The 15866-nt window shown below is 32.9% G+C and overlaps 1 protein-coding gene across 1 annotated transcript; it reads left to right on the top strand.

The window, feature by feature from the left end:
* Positions 1 to 222: 222 nt before the first annotated feature.
* Positions 223 to 15439, top strand: LOC119237515 (protocadherin-15-like; the record flags this gene model as incomplete). Its single annotated transcript, XM_037501529.1, has 2 exons — positions 223 to 416; positions 15307 to 15439. Coding segments are annotated over 2 exons (327 nt in total), but the record flags the coding sequence as incomplete, so codon positions are not given.
* Positions 15440 to 15866: the final 427 nt, after the last annotated feature.

Raw genomic sequence — 15866 nt, 5'->3', positions numbered from 1 at the left:
AACATATTAAATCATTATTTCCTTAATTTTACTTCTTGAAATTAATAAATGTCGTTCTTTTTGTAGTCTTCCATCAAGAAAACAACTGTAAATGTGCCAAGAGAACTTTCTTTACTTTGTTGTTTTTGAAAACAAGTTTTTGTTGTTGTTGTTGGGGGAAGGATAACACAGTGGTGAAAAGTTGTGTCCCAAGAGGATTTATGTTGTAATTTTCAATTCCAGCTCACTGCAGTCGACGCAGATGAAGGGTCTAATGGGGAGATCACATATGAAATCCTGGTTGGTGCTCAGGGAGACTTCGTCATCAATAAAACAACAGGGCTTATCACCATCGCTGCCGGGGTGGAATTGATAGTTGGGCAGACTTACGCACTTACGGTCCAAGCAGCTGATAATGCTCCTCCAGCAGAGAGAAGGTAATTTATATTAGAACCAATGCGGTCTTTTCATCATTCCTCTTTCACCCCATAATTAAATTTAAGAAGTGCAGCAAGCATCCTTTTGTCTTATAAGCTCTAAATTAGATCAGAGAATCAGACCTTAGTCTCAGGAATTGCGTATTATGATTTTGTTAAATTGTGGGATAGCAGCAGTTAAGGAAAAAAATAAACCCCCAAATAATTTAATATGATTTCATGGAATTTAAGGATATATGTCTTTGTTTTAATTACATAGGTTGGTAGTATTGGAGGTGTATATCCAATTTATTACTAAAAAGTGGACAGGTCACAGATGTAGCAGTAATATGTATCATCTCCAGGTTTTGAATCTACCTCTCAACATCTGAATAATTATTTAAATATACAATATTACATACCTTTAATTATATAACAATTTAATAAGTATTTTACTGTTTGAAAATGTTTATTCTATAGAATATATTATTTATCTTTGAAATCTATCATCCATCATCTGTCTGTATCTCTGTATCTGTTCACCCATCCATCTATCCAACCATCCATCCATCCATCCATCCACCCATAGACTTAGTCTTCTCTCAGAGAGAATGGCTTTAGAATGTCTGAGGATACCAAAATCCACAGATGTTCAAGTCCCTTATATAAAATGACAGTCTCTGCATATAACCTATGCACATCTTTCTGTAGAGTTTAAATTATGTATCAAAATAATGTAAATTCCATGTAAAACATTGTTATATTGTTTAGGAAATAATAACAAGAAAACAGGCTGCACATGTTTAGTGTGTTGCCATCACAGTCCTAATTATACAGAAACTGTTATCTATCCATTATTGGTTAAATACTTGGATGTGGAATTTCAGACTAGTGAGGGTCAACTCTATTCTCTGTACAATACTGGTAAGTGACAGACAGTAAAAAAGAATAGAAAGTAAAATGACTTCTGTTACAATTGTATCTATCTAATACTCAGCCTGAAATATTCATTTTTATTAATTTCTTGCTTGTTTCCAGATTTTTAAGATGCATATAAAGAAAATGCAAATGGAAATCATTACATTGCTGTATTTTTCTTTTTTTTCCCCATCCCCAAGATATTTTGGAGTTGTTTTCACATGTAAACTTTTTTCACAGCCATATATTATTTCTTCATATATATATAATACTATTTAGGAATCACACAATTCGTGGGGCCTCCCTGGTGGTGGAGGCTGTTGAGTGCAGCACTGTAAAGCTGTGTGCAGCCTCTACAGTGCCGCTTCGATCCCCGCCGGCCTCCGAGCAACCCACATGGCGAGCAGACCTCTTCTGTCGCGCCCGCTGCTCCCTTCAGCAGTGTATTTCATCAGTCTGCCTGTTCTGTTCCCCGCTCTGTCTGTGGTGAGTCCTCTCACCCTCCTGTGCATCTGGCCTGTACCCCAGCTCTTGTATACATAAAATAAATCTCAAAAAAAATAATAATCACACAATTGGTGGATTTTAAAATTTTAGTTTCTCTTTCACTGTCAGTGAAGGAATGCATAACATTGAAAATGAAAAATAAAATCATTTTTAATATATACAATTTCATAAAAAAGTAAATTCCCAGAAGTAAGAAAAAATGGCGTATGCAATTATAAATTTTAGAAGTAACTGTCAAATTGTGTTCTATGGAGCTTTAATTTATATCTGAACACCAAGTCTAAGAATGAGCAATTCTGAACATCTTACGTCATGTCAAACATTTGGATTTTTGACAATCTGACAAGTAAAATAAATAGCATCTATTTTTATGCATTTACTTATTAGTGAGTTTAAGAATATTTTCTATGTTTAAGAGCCAGTTGTATTTACATTTTCTGTATATGCTGTGTTTACTGCCTTTGTCCATTTTTCTATTGATACATTAATCCCAGGTTAAAATTATCCTGTTTTCTATTTGTGATTTTGAGGATACATGTTGATATATCTAAATCTTCATTACATTTGAGATTTATCCTCATGCATACTAGGAGATATTGATGTAATATTTTTTCAAGGAACTGTGCCAATCCTCCCATATACAAGATATTTCATTTTTCTTAATAGTTTGAGATGTTTCATATATTACATTATGCATTTGAATTTAATTCTATAATTTCTGTTGTATTAAATTAGTTCATCTCTCTTTTTGTGAGCTATTACACCATTATAAGTGTTAAGTATTAAAACTATGCTTTATAATATAGTGGTGCTAATTTACCATACTATTTTTTCCCTAAAAAGTTTAATGGTTATTTTTTCTATTATTTTTATTTGACTTTCCATAAACCAGTTTAATGGGGTTCTTCTAGCTATCTTTTTTATTAACCAATTGCTAAGTTAATTACTTAGGGCTAAATTATATTGTTTTGATATTAAATCTGTTAAAGAATATCTATCCTTTACTCCTCCAACTTCCTTTATGCACCTTAGTGTTTTTTTCCTCAAGGGATATCTTCTTTTTTTAACATACATTTATTCTGAACTGAGATAATATCGGGCTACCCCCATTGGGTATTACCACCATAGTACACCCACCACCAACTTGTCCATTGACCATTATGCTTCCTTTCCTCTTTTTCTTCTCCTCTGCTCTCTCTGCACATTGGTGCTTCAGTTCTGTAGTCTGCAATCTAGGGCTCGTTTTCCAGTGTGTCTTTATCAGACTATTAATTTAGTCACTTTATGTTCCATATATTTGTGAGACCATCCACTACTTTCTTCTTCTAACTTATTTCACTGAGGATTATCCTTTCAAGCTCCAACCATGTTACCATAAATTACATGAAAATTTTTTGATCACTGGATAAGTGTTCTGCTGTGTATCAATATACCACATCTTCTTGATCTACTGAAATGTTCTGGGGAGCTTAGGTTATTCCCATAATTTAGCTACAGTAAATAGGACTACAATAAACATGAGAGTGCAGGTTTCCTTTTGAATTAGTGATTTTGAATTTTTTGCACAGATTCCTAGGAGTAGAATTCCTGGGTCAATTGACAAACCCATATTTAATGTTTTGAGACACTTCCATACTGCTTTGCATAAGGGCTGCACCAGTTTGCATTCCCACCAGCAGTGTTTGGAGGGGTCCCATTTTCCACATCCTCTGTAGCACTTGTTTTTTCTGTTTGTTTTTTAATATGGGCCCTATCCACAGGTGTGACATGATATCTCATTGTGTTCTTCATTTGCATATCTTTAAAATAAGTGATTGTGATCATTTTTTATGTGCCTGCAGACCATTTTAATGTCTTCTTTGGAGAGGTGTCTGTTTAGTAAAAGAATCCATATTTTGATTGCATTATTTGTTTTCATAGAGTTTTATGTCTTCATTGTAGATCTTTGATTTGCCCTTTATCAGATATATGGTATGCACATATATTTTTCCATGCTGTAGTATGTCTTTTTGCTTTCATTGTGGTTTATTTTGCTGTATAGAAACTGTTTAGTTTGATGTAGCCCCAAATATTTATATTCTCTTTTGTTTTCCTTGCTGTTGTTAATGAATCCCTAGAGGTATTGCTAAAGCTTATGTCATCAAATGCTTTTCCTTTGTTTCTTCCTGTATTTTATGGTTTTGAGTTTACCTACAACTCCCAGATCCGTTTTGAGCTGACTTTGGTTGTATGGTGTGAGATCAAGGTCTAGTCTTATTTTTTGCATGTAGCTGTCCAGTTTTCCCAAAACCATTTATTGGACAGGCTATCCTTGTTCCAGTGTATGTTTTTGCTCCTTATTCATAGATTATCTGACCATACATTCATGGGTTTATTCTGGACTCTGAATTCTATTCATCATTGGTTTGTGTGGCTCTTTTTATTTCAGTACCAGACTGTTTTTTGAAAAATGCCATCGATATTTTTATTGGAATTGTGTTGAATCTTTATATTGTTTTGTGGAAAATGGCCTTTTGGCAATGTTAAATTTTCCAATACGTGAGCAAGGAATATTTTTCCAAAAACATTTTCTTTATACAAGTCCTACACATTTCACTCTAGGTCTGTTTCTTTTTCTTTTGTTACTGTAAATAGATACTTTTTCCTTATGTAAAACTATAGAGTGGATCATTCCCTGCTTTTAAATCTCTCCCAGAATAAAAAGGCCATCATTTTCCCTAAGCTCACTAACATGGGGATTTTTCTCTCCATACCACTCTTAGTAATCATGGAGATTAGGTAGATGCCTCTCTAGTTCCTTATTGATAATTCTAGGTTATTCTCCCTTCTTATTATTATGCTTTCTTTTGATTATTTAATATCTAATTATTGAACTAGCATTGCATTATAATGTTCCAGGTGTGCATCATTGTAAATCAATATCTGTATATACTCCATTAACCTTACCACTAAAAGTTGAATTCTATCCCTCACCACACAGTTGACCCCTTTTGCCTGATTTATCCATTACATTCTCCCTTCTCTTCCGGTTATAGTGTATCTTAAAAGTGAAGAACAGTGAGTCTCCTTCTTACTGTCATCTGACCAGATTTTCCCTTCTCTCTAACCTAACCTTCCACAGTCACCAACAAATCTGCAGGTCATGCTAGCAGACTTACACTTCAAAAGTAATTTTGTAAAAATTCCTGGTGACCTCAATATCCATTGTGATTTAAGGCATCCTCCATCTTATAGGTACTCTGGACCCATTTTAAATGCTTTCTTCCTCAAAGCAGCTCTTCTATAAGATCTATACTAAAAATATTGTCAGAAACTAATGATCCCCACCACTTTCAATATTAACATCTACGAATAATCAAACCACTGTTTACCATGGTCCAGACTGTTGAAAAACTTCTAATTAGACTTCTGACCATACCCTTTTTCATTTTCCACCCTGACAGTAACTTGATTGATTCTGATAATATAAAAAAAAATCTCCTATGTATTTTCACATCTATGTATAATAAAAAGCAAAATCATTAAAATGTCAGTGGGACCCAGCACAGTTTGCTAGCTGATATCAACCTCAAGATAGTCTTCTGTTACCTCTTCATATTAACTTCATGTGCAGCTTGATTCTGTTTCTTTCAGTGCACTCCACTCATCACAACTGTTTTTTCTCTGTCCCTAAGACTCACAGCTATTCCCCAAACTTTGAGCTTAACTTTTTATTTTCTCTGAGTGATTCCTCCCTTGGATTTTTTCATGGTCTAATTTTCTTTACTTCATTACTTATTGTTAATTTTCTCAGTGAAGTCTTGTCTGATAACATATTTATAACCACAATAATTCTAAATATTTTCATATATCTTTGTTGGAATTTTTTTACCCACTATAATTTAAGATAAGTGCTCTTATCTATTTATCTATTTCCATTTATAGTATGGGGTTTATTGTCAACCTTGCTTCTTCCCTATTAGAGTTTTAGTTCACAGGTGCATCGTGCTTTATTTGTCTCATGTCTCCAGAAACCAGAACTCAATTGTTAGATTTACCAAAGTTCTTAAAAAATGTCTTTCTCTTTTATTTTCTAAGGTTCTTAATAGCTTTTCTGTTTTCTAAAAAAAATAAGTGAATTTGGGATATGGGACATTGTGACACAAACTCAAATATATTTAAAGATTTCCCCAAACTGAGTCAGATATGAAATAATATTATTTTCTCTCACACTATACACCAATTGACTGACTTTGTTTTTGATTAAAAAAGTGTCTGTGGGTCCTCCCCTGGCATCGCAGTGGTTGAGCGCTGGGATGCGAGGCTGCCCGCAGCCTCTGCAGCACAGGTTCGTTCCCGGCCCCTGGGAAGGGTCCCACAAAAAAAAAAAAAAAAAAAAGTATCTATGACAACAAGATGTTTTATTTAGCCAATAAAATCATTTATTACATAACTGTCACTGTGTTCTAAAAATAAAAATATAAACAGTACTGTTATTTGCAGACCTCCCCCAAATTACTTAAAAGTGTAGAAAGTGGTATATAAATAATTAAATTCCATTTAAATGATAATTTTGATACTGAGGTAAAATCTTGGCTTTCTAGGCATTGGTAAGGGCCCTTGTCATAATTAGAGAGTAATTGAAAGTCCTCCTCACCATGATGAGTCTAGAAGAATTAATAGCTGCTGGCCAGTTAAAATAAAAATATCACATTTTTATACAGTCTGAGAGGCCTTGAACTAGCTTGGGTTTGTGTATAATTACAACTCAGTCAGTGTTATATGGTGTATTATCTTTAATTCAAGGAAAGGCAAAATATCTACAAAAAGAAACTTGAAATATCCTGTTAAAGGATTTTGAAATAATTTTAAAATAATAAGTCATGTGAAATAATTTTAGTTTCTAGAAGAACTCTGGGTGAAATATAGAAAACTTCAGGCAGAGAAATGAGATAAAAGTTCAGTTTAGGGCACATTTAGTTGAGTGTGTCAATAGTTTATCTAAAAAAGAAATAGATATATATCTTTTTTTTTTTTAAAGATTCATTTATTTATTTATACAAGCACTGGATACAGTCAGAAGCACAGGAGGGTGAGAGAATTCACCAGAGTGGGGAGCAGAGCAGGAGGACCGAAGTACACTGCTGAGGGGAGCAGCGGGTGGCAGGAGAGGTCTGCGTGCCATGTGGGACCCTCCTCAGGTGGCCAGGGAGCAGCCGGGGAGCGAACCAGCACTGCAGAGGCTGCAGGCAGCTTCGCAACCCAGCGCTCAACCACTGCGCCACCGGGGAGGCCCAAGATTATATATCTTAAGGTGAGAAAACAGGTGCCTTTTCTTTGGAAGAAAATATATATAATACTTTTCAAATATTGAGTAGTTACAGAATCCAAAATTATTTGAATTAGAATTTAAATAATTTGCAACAGTAGATTCACTCATGCTGGTCTCTGAAAAAAGGTTAGATATGATTGGTGTTTATTGATCTTAGATCTGACACTATGCAAGGTGCTTTACATTTTTCTTTTGGAAGCTTACACTTTTGCAGACCTAAAATTGGATGAGGAAAAAGGATAATTGATTTTGTTAAATTCCCCCTTGTTACAAACAAGTGTTAGAACCATAATCTAAATACAAACTACTGCATTCTTAGACCTCCTCCACTCTGTTCCATATTCACATCCTTCTATAGTTACTATCCTACTGAAGAAATACTACAATTATTAAACAACAATACTAATAATGCTAATTATAAGACTAAATATGCATTTTGTTATAATCACATGTTATAGCTGATGTGTTTGTAACCATTTTGTTATTAATGGGATTTTATAATTGACTTTTTATTCAGTTTCTATTTTAAAGTCATTTTACTGTATGTCTAGGCAACACATGCCTAACTAATAGGTACAATAGTAGGTTCTAACTTGAATAAAATATATAAAACTCTAGAAGGGAAGGGCCATATTTATAGGTCTTTTCAGGACACTAGGTATTTAGTGGACTTAGTCTCATTATTTTATTTTATGTGTACGATTTGGGCATAAACGCTCACCTTATAATATTTGGTCAAGCATCAAGATCTGTAAAGAGGGCCTCCCCTGGTGGTGCAGCAGTTGAGCACTGGGCTGCGAAGCTGCCCGCAGGCTCTGCAGCGCTGGTTTGATCCCTGGCCACGGTGAGGGTCCCACATGGCACGACAGACCTCTCCTGCCGTGCCCGCTGCTCCTCTCAGCAGTGTATTTCTTTGTCACTCTGACTGTTCTGTGCCCTGCTCTGGCTCTGGTGAATTCTCTCACCCTCCCACATTTCTAACTGTACCCAGTGCTTGTATAAATAAATAAAAATAAATCTAAAAAAAAATCTGCAAAGAGTAAAATCTATATACATCTTTCCATACTATCTGCTATCTGCTTGGACAATGCCACGTTCCCCATAAGATAATGGCATTTGCTTTTCTCTGGGAGAAAAATTAAACCTTCAAATTGAATTGATGAATGAACTAAGGAATTGTGAGTCTGTTTTCAGTATCTGCTTTGGAAGAAAGAAGCTATTTGAAAAATAATGAGCATAAAAGTATAGATTTGATATATTTTATTAATTGACCCCATTAGCATTGTGTCATATAAGCCTAATTGGTTAATAATTGCAATTTCTATTTTATTCTTTTCAGTTTGGAAACCTTAATTCATCAATTTAAGTAACATTGGCTCTCAAAATAAAAATGATATGAATTAACTATAAATGCTATTTTTCTTGAGTCAACTAGCTAAAAATGTTGAGTGTAAAAGGAAAAATAGTTTATAATACTTTTATTTTTGTATTTGTTTTAGTCATTGATAAGCATAACAAAATGGAAAACCAAGATTCAAAAGCTAATAAGATGTTTAAATATTGTTTGTTTATATAGGTTCTTTGTACTTATTTAATTGAATTCAATAGATAATTTCATCATAATATAAATAAAATACTGCTATTGGTTATTTAAGAAAACATGGAGATGAAGATAGCCCCTCCCTGCAAATAGTTTGGAATAAGATTATGATAAAATGATTGATTCATGGCATGATCACTTTATTTCATGGAATGCAAGGTAATCTAATTAACAAATGATTAAGTAACATATTCTCAAATAAAATTATTTTCCATTGTAATATATGTTATTTGAATAACTTCAGATAATACATTTTTTATGATTTTTTAATATAGCATTGGTTTGCAACACTTTATATGATTCAGGGGAATAGGATCATATCTCGTCAGACGTATATCACTACACCACACTCACCTAGAACGTACCCACTTCCCTTGCCATTTGCCATTTGGCTCCCTCTCCCCCCTTTTTCTCATTCCCACGCTCATCCTCATCCTCTAGTAGTCTCAATTGTGCAGTCATATTTCTAGGATTTTTATTAAGCTCTTTTTTTTTTTTTTTCTGTATGGCACTTACAAGTGAAATCATCTGGTATTTGTCTCCCTTGATGAATTTCACTTAGCATTATCCCCTCCAGTTAAATCCTTCTTGTCACAAATGGTAAAAGTCATGATTTTTTTTAAATAAATGAGTAATATTTAATCATGTATATGTACCATATCATCTTAATCCACATACCTCTTGTTGAGCACTTAGGTTGTTTTCATAACTCAGTTATTACAAACAGTGTTGCAATAAATATAGAAGTGAATATGTCCTTTTGGATTAGTGTTTTTGTATTCTTTGGATAAAAATCAAGGAATGGTATTGCTAGATCATATAGTATATCTATTCTAACTCCATTTTGTTTTTCATCGGGGCAAGATCAGTCTACCTTTCTACCAAAAATGTATGAGGGCTTCTTTTTTCTCTATATTCTCACCAACATTTGTTGTTTCTCTTTTTTTTTTTGTTTTTTCATATAGACCACTCTCATGCAAGTGAAGTGATACAGATGAAATATTTAACATAAATTAAAAAATGTCAGGGTTATTCATTTTAACAAAAATGTATTGAGTCCCCACAATTTATAGCCTCTTGGGAATGCACTGGTATTATAAGACAAGATGAGATCCTTGTCTTCATTACATTCTTATGACAGTAAAGGTAAATCTTGACATGAAGTAGTAAACAGTTGGACGTAGGTTAACTTGGAAAGGAATAATACAATGACATTCAATTAGAGGGAAAAACAATACGAAAGACACAGAGACAAACAAAACATGATGTGTTGGATGAACTATTTATTATAGGCGTCTGGTCATATCATTAACCTATTTAAATCTATCAACCAATCTTCATCAAGATAAAATTTAAACCAGTAAGCATAGCACATATATCCCTGAGTGATCTGGCCTTTGTGAGTCCTATCATTTGTCTTACTTATACCTTTCCCTTTAGTTGTAAAAACTTATCATTTTCTCTTTATCGCTCTGAATTTTTGCAAGTGCTTTCCCCTCTATGTAGTGCCCTTATGGTTTTTACACATAAGTACATTGTCTTGCTTCTAAAATCTCTGTCCCTAAACTTCCCCTAAGGAATTTTTGACATTCCCTTTGTTTGTTTGAAATCTGAAGGCTTTGCTTCTGTGGATGCCTATAAATAATTTCAAAATAATAAAGTAAATCATGTAAACACTAAACTATAAATGCAGCTTTTCTAACAATGGTAGTGGGAGATAAAAGATAAAATAAGTTTTTTTTTCTGTTTCTAGTCTACTTGTGAAAGCAATATAAATGCCAATCACCTTCATCTTTGAAACAAGTTTAGAAATATAGCTACAAATAGATACTTTATAGTATATATTGATACTTTTGATAGAAAATTACAATCTAGTCAGTACAATACTCTTAACACAAACAACATGTCTCTTTACTACTGAGTTCTATTGGCTTATTAAAAGAATTTGACATTTTATTAATTTTGTATTACACTATTTCCAAACAGTCATTTAAGTTGATATTTATAATCTTTATTCATACCTTATTTTGTCTTATTTTTAACAAAAAAGGGTCATGGGAGAGGTTTTACTAATGGTGTATTTAAAATTAAGTGTGATATAATAACCTGTATACAAGTGTTGAAATTATTTCCTGTAAGATTTGATCCTTCATTATAAATGAAGGATTTTCTTTTTATTTCCCTTTTTTGTGGAATTTGGGGAGAAATGGCAGGCAGATTGAATTGATTTGGCCTTTAATTTGTCTGCTTTTTGCTAATTAACTTTGCAACCTTGATTCAGTCACTCAATCTTTCTGATTTTCTAGTATTTTGTAAAATGAATTTAGATGGTTTATAGTCTTTTAAAATGGTAAGATTATCTGAGAAAATATATTACATCTCTTATCCTATTATGAACTTGTTACCAATGAGAAAAACAATGGATTTTAGCTTTAGGCCTGGAGATTTATCTATTTCATTGGACTATATTATAAAATTAAAATCTGTGTTGTATAGATGCTCAATTTTATGTATTTAAGACTAGCTATGCCATGGAAATGCAATTTATTCATATAAATTATTTAGTCAACATCCTGTTTTATTATGTGCTTAATGGATGCTGTTGAATTACTATTTATTACAGAATTAATGATGTAAATTTATAGTTAATATTATTGGTATTCAGTTTTAGGAAAGTCAGTTCTGTCCTCACACTAATGTGAAGGATAAAACAAAAATAGCATTTTAAAAGACTATAACCCTCAGGAAGACTGGTGCTTGTTTAAACACATTGTAAAGAAGTACCAGGATGTTGAAGATAAAAGGCAAGACCTTGGCATATGAAATTCTTTAGATAACTCTGGTCCAAGTTCACTGTGGAAGAGGTCATACTTCACAATTATTGTATTTGTATTGTGGAAAGAAGCATAGGAAGCAAAGGAGTAGCACAGGTGAAGAAGATTGTCATAGGTCACAAAGGACCAATTGTTCATTGCTTTTGCCTTGAGCCTTTAGTTTTGCATTTTAAAGTTTTCTTGAAAGAATATACTTAAGTCTTATCCAATTTGAAGGTCTTTATTGAAGGTATTGTGAGTGCCAGCAGTTATAACCTCTAAAATGAAAACTCATTCAAAGGGAAAAGGATAAAGATATACACAGAATTTAAATTTAATGTAAACTATACTTTCAACAGTAAAAATAAATTTATATTCTAGTAAAAATTATTAAAGGAATCTAGAAAACTTAAATAAGGGACCAGGAAAATGAATATAAAAAATGAAAATCAAAATCAACAAAAAACTATGAACCAGAGACACTTTTTGGGGGGTGGGGGGCGGGAGGGGAAGGACTGGGGTCAGAATGGGGCGTTGCAATTGTATGGGGAATATAAAAATAAAATTAAAAAAAATAAAAAATAAAATAAAATAAAATGTAAAAAAAGATAAAAGAAAAAAATAAATAAATAAAAGTTTAATCTTCAAATATAACATTTTATATATATCTCAACCTGCCTCAGAACACTGCAATGTATTAAAAGTCTATTTTTGGGTTGTTTCCAAAGCTTAGCTATTGTAAACAGTGCTGCTATAAACATAGGGGTGCAGGTGCTCTTTGGAATTGATGTTTCTGTGCCCTTTGGGTAAATACCTAGGAGTGGAATTGCTGGATCATAACCCAAATGCCCAAAAATAGATGACTGGATCAAGAAGATGTGGTACATATATACCATGGAATATTACTCAGCATTCAAAAAAGATAAACACATGCAATTTGCAGCAACATGGATGGCGCTGGAAGGGATCATGCTCAGCGAAATAAGCCAAAAAGAAAAAGAAAAATACCGGATGGTCTCACTCATAGCAGGAATCTAGAAAACTTAAATAAGGGACCAGGAAAATGAATATAAGAAAGTGAAAATCAAAATCAACAAAAAACTATGAACCAGAGACACTTTTTGGGGGTGGGGGGTGGGAGGGGAAGGATTGGGGTCAGAATGGGGCATTTGCAATTGTATGGGGGAATATAAAAATAAAATTTAATATTAAAAAAAAAAACTGGAAACAATTTGACCCAAAAAAAAAAAAGTCTATTTTTATGAATAATTACAGATGGAATTATGGATAAAAAAAAAAAGTGTATTCCAGACCAGTTCACTGAAGATTTAAAGATAATCAAAGGCAGGACGGACCTTACATTTTTAAATGAAGAATTCATTTTGGGTTTAGGTTTGGTAGGTCAAAAAAAAAAAAAAAAAGTTAGTGAGGAAATTCTTCCCACTATGGTTATTGTGAAGATGTCTAAATCAATTTACTAGAGTAGTCCCCTGGGCTACTAACATAAAAGGCATATAGTATATGAACACATTGGTGTATGTGACTTTAAACCTGAAATCTATGTAATACCTATCATAAACCAATGTTACTTGAATGAAGATAATTTTAAAAATGCTGGTGAGTCTACATGTTATACTTACATGAACTTCTGAGGCAGTGTTTTCAAAATCAAGTATGTATAAGTAAAACTGCATATCTGTGGGAAAAAAAAAAAAACAAACAAACATAGATTCTTACATCCCACAACAAAAGAGTTGTATCTAATGTCCAAACCCTGATACCTGCACACCCTTTTCTGGGGAGAGAAAAGAAAGTACATACCTTTAGATATTTTGCCTAAAATATAAGAGGATGAAATTCTCTAAAATTTTATAAGGGATAAGGATAAAAGAGCAAGCTTATTTATCTCATGCCATATAATGGAATAAGAAGCTTTATTTTGTGCAATTATGAATAATAACTGATAAATGCATTTTAACATGCTTATGTATATGTATGTGTATATATATTTTTTCACACATGCATATCTAATCTTAGATAATCCTTATGCTAACCTTAGATGATTATAGAGAATAACCTTAGTAATTCTCAATATTCAGATAAAAACAGTGAAACTGAAAAAATGCAATTTATGCAATATCACACATGATAGAATAAAAATTCTAACCCAGGGATATGCGGTTACAAATCCTTTGCTCAATATCACCCAACTAGGATTATTACCAATATATTAGGGAGTAAATATTATAGAACTCATTATACATAGTGAAATATTATAGAACTCATTATACATATACATTATACATAGTGAATGTGCTGGCAGGATAAAGGAACAGATCGATAAAATACTTAAATGACTTGATAAAAAAAAGACATTAAAAGAAGCTAGGATCATGAAGGGTAATATCAGGGAGTATGTACATCTCCTGGCTGCAGCTGGAGACTGATCACCACCTGGGAGCATAACGGGTACACCTCAAAATGACAGTGCCTTTATTCCCACAATATGAAAAGTAGGAATCTTTGGAACATACATTACATTTTAAAACTTCCTTTTTTATCACTATCATGCTTTCATTTGCATCTAGCTGTGAAGATATCACTAAGTTTGTAAGCAAGATGTCATCACCCTCATCATCATTTTTTTGATCTACTATAAACATTGTGCCCTTAAAAACCTCAGTTGTAAAAATAAAGCTCCAAAACTCATTAAAATTTGATGAATTTTACTGGCTAATTTTAATAATGAAGTAATAAAATCAGGCAAGAATGAATACAAATATTTTAATTCATTAGAGAAGTCTAAGAGATTAGTTTTAAATGGATTACTTTGGAGCAGTATTGTAATAAATGTAAATATGAAATTATTTAAAGTCAATGGATATTATTAGAGATGTTTAATATTTTCTATGTATTTAGACTAATGATATATTCAGCAATAATTTGATTATCATGGTGTTATAAGCTTAAAAATAATTTTCAGTGCCCATGATCTGTATTTTCCTTAAAGTTATGCAAAAAAAAATAATATAAGCTCAGAATATTATGATGACTATGCCTTTTAAATGAAAGGAACTTTGGGCTACCTTAAGAAAATTCTGGTCCCCAAATAGAAATTATAACATTTTTTAAACAAGAATTATGATTTAGTTAGTCTTTAAATCAAATTTCAAGTTTTTCGTATTATATGCTTTAAAGAAGATTGAAAAACATATTTAATTTTTTCTAACTATTTTGCACAATGATTATTTTATAATCCTGACTCCTGGCTTACATTTGCATTGTAATTGATTTGAGCAACAGAATTAATAAAACAGTCTATATTTTGTTTTCTGTGTTATTTTAATCAATACTCCCTCTGCTGGTTTTAATAGGAAGAGAGCCCCAAGGACAGCTCAAATTACTAGATATTTTACAGAGTGCTTTTTGCTATCAGAGAGGCATTAAAAAGTAAAGTCAGAAGTCAAGCCATGTTAATTTACTAGCTTTATTTGTATAGCTATTCCATTTTAAATTCACACCATTCATCTAAGTAAGAGAAATTGGTACCTGAGGCATTTCCTCTCTTTTTTTATTAAGATAATTTCATAAAGACATTACATTTTGGCGGGTGCTTTCATTTTTCTGTTCTTTTATTCTGAATCACTTCATAAAAATATGAAATTTCCTCTCCTGTAAACCCAACAACCAAATGTGGGATGCAGTCTGTCATTAAATGTGATGTAGATTTTTACCCATCTTGTTCTCTCTCCTTCTCTGCAGGTACTCCATCTGTACTGTGTACATCGAAGTGCTTCCCCCAAACAATCAAAGCCCTCCCCGCTTCCCACAGCTGATGTATAGCCTTGAAATCAGTGAGGCCATGAGAACTGGTGCTGTTTTATTAAATCTACAGGTATGCTGTTTAGTATATATATAAAGTTCTGTAGCAGCAACCTGAAGGCTAATGGATTTATATTTGTGCAGGAGGGTGGGGGTTGGGGGGCACTCACATGTCTGTTTATGCTCTAGTGAATGAAAATTCCATCTGGAAAGGAAAGCAGGGATAATATGGATGGAGGGTTTCCACAGCTAATCTATTCTATTGATTGTCACAATTGAAGAACTAATGTAGCTGGCAGGGATTAGCCACAATCATTAAAAGAGAGATTGAAGGGATTGGAAACACGCTCTTGAATATTTTGTATATTGCACCAAAGAGTCTGCAGCTGACTATTATTTTCTGTCTTGGATTTTTTTGCCCCAGCAGGATTTATTTTTGCTGCAGTGTTGTAAGAGAAAATAACTTCAGATTCACTGACTGATGGCAGGCATTCTAATTC

This window comes from Talpa occidentalis, unplaced genomic scaffold (assembly GCF_014898055.3).
Source record: "Talpa occidentalis isolate TD23 unplaced genomic scaffold, MPIMG_talOcc4v2.1 talOcc4.987, whole genome shotgun sequence".
Classification (NCBI taxonomy): domain Eukaryota; kingdom Metazoa; phylum Chordata; class Mammalia; order Eulipotyphla; family Talpidae; genus Talpa; species Talpa occidentalis.
This window is presented reverse-complemented; position numbering and strand designations above follow the sequence as displayed.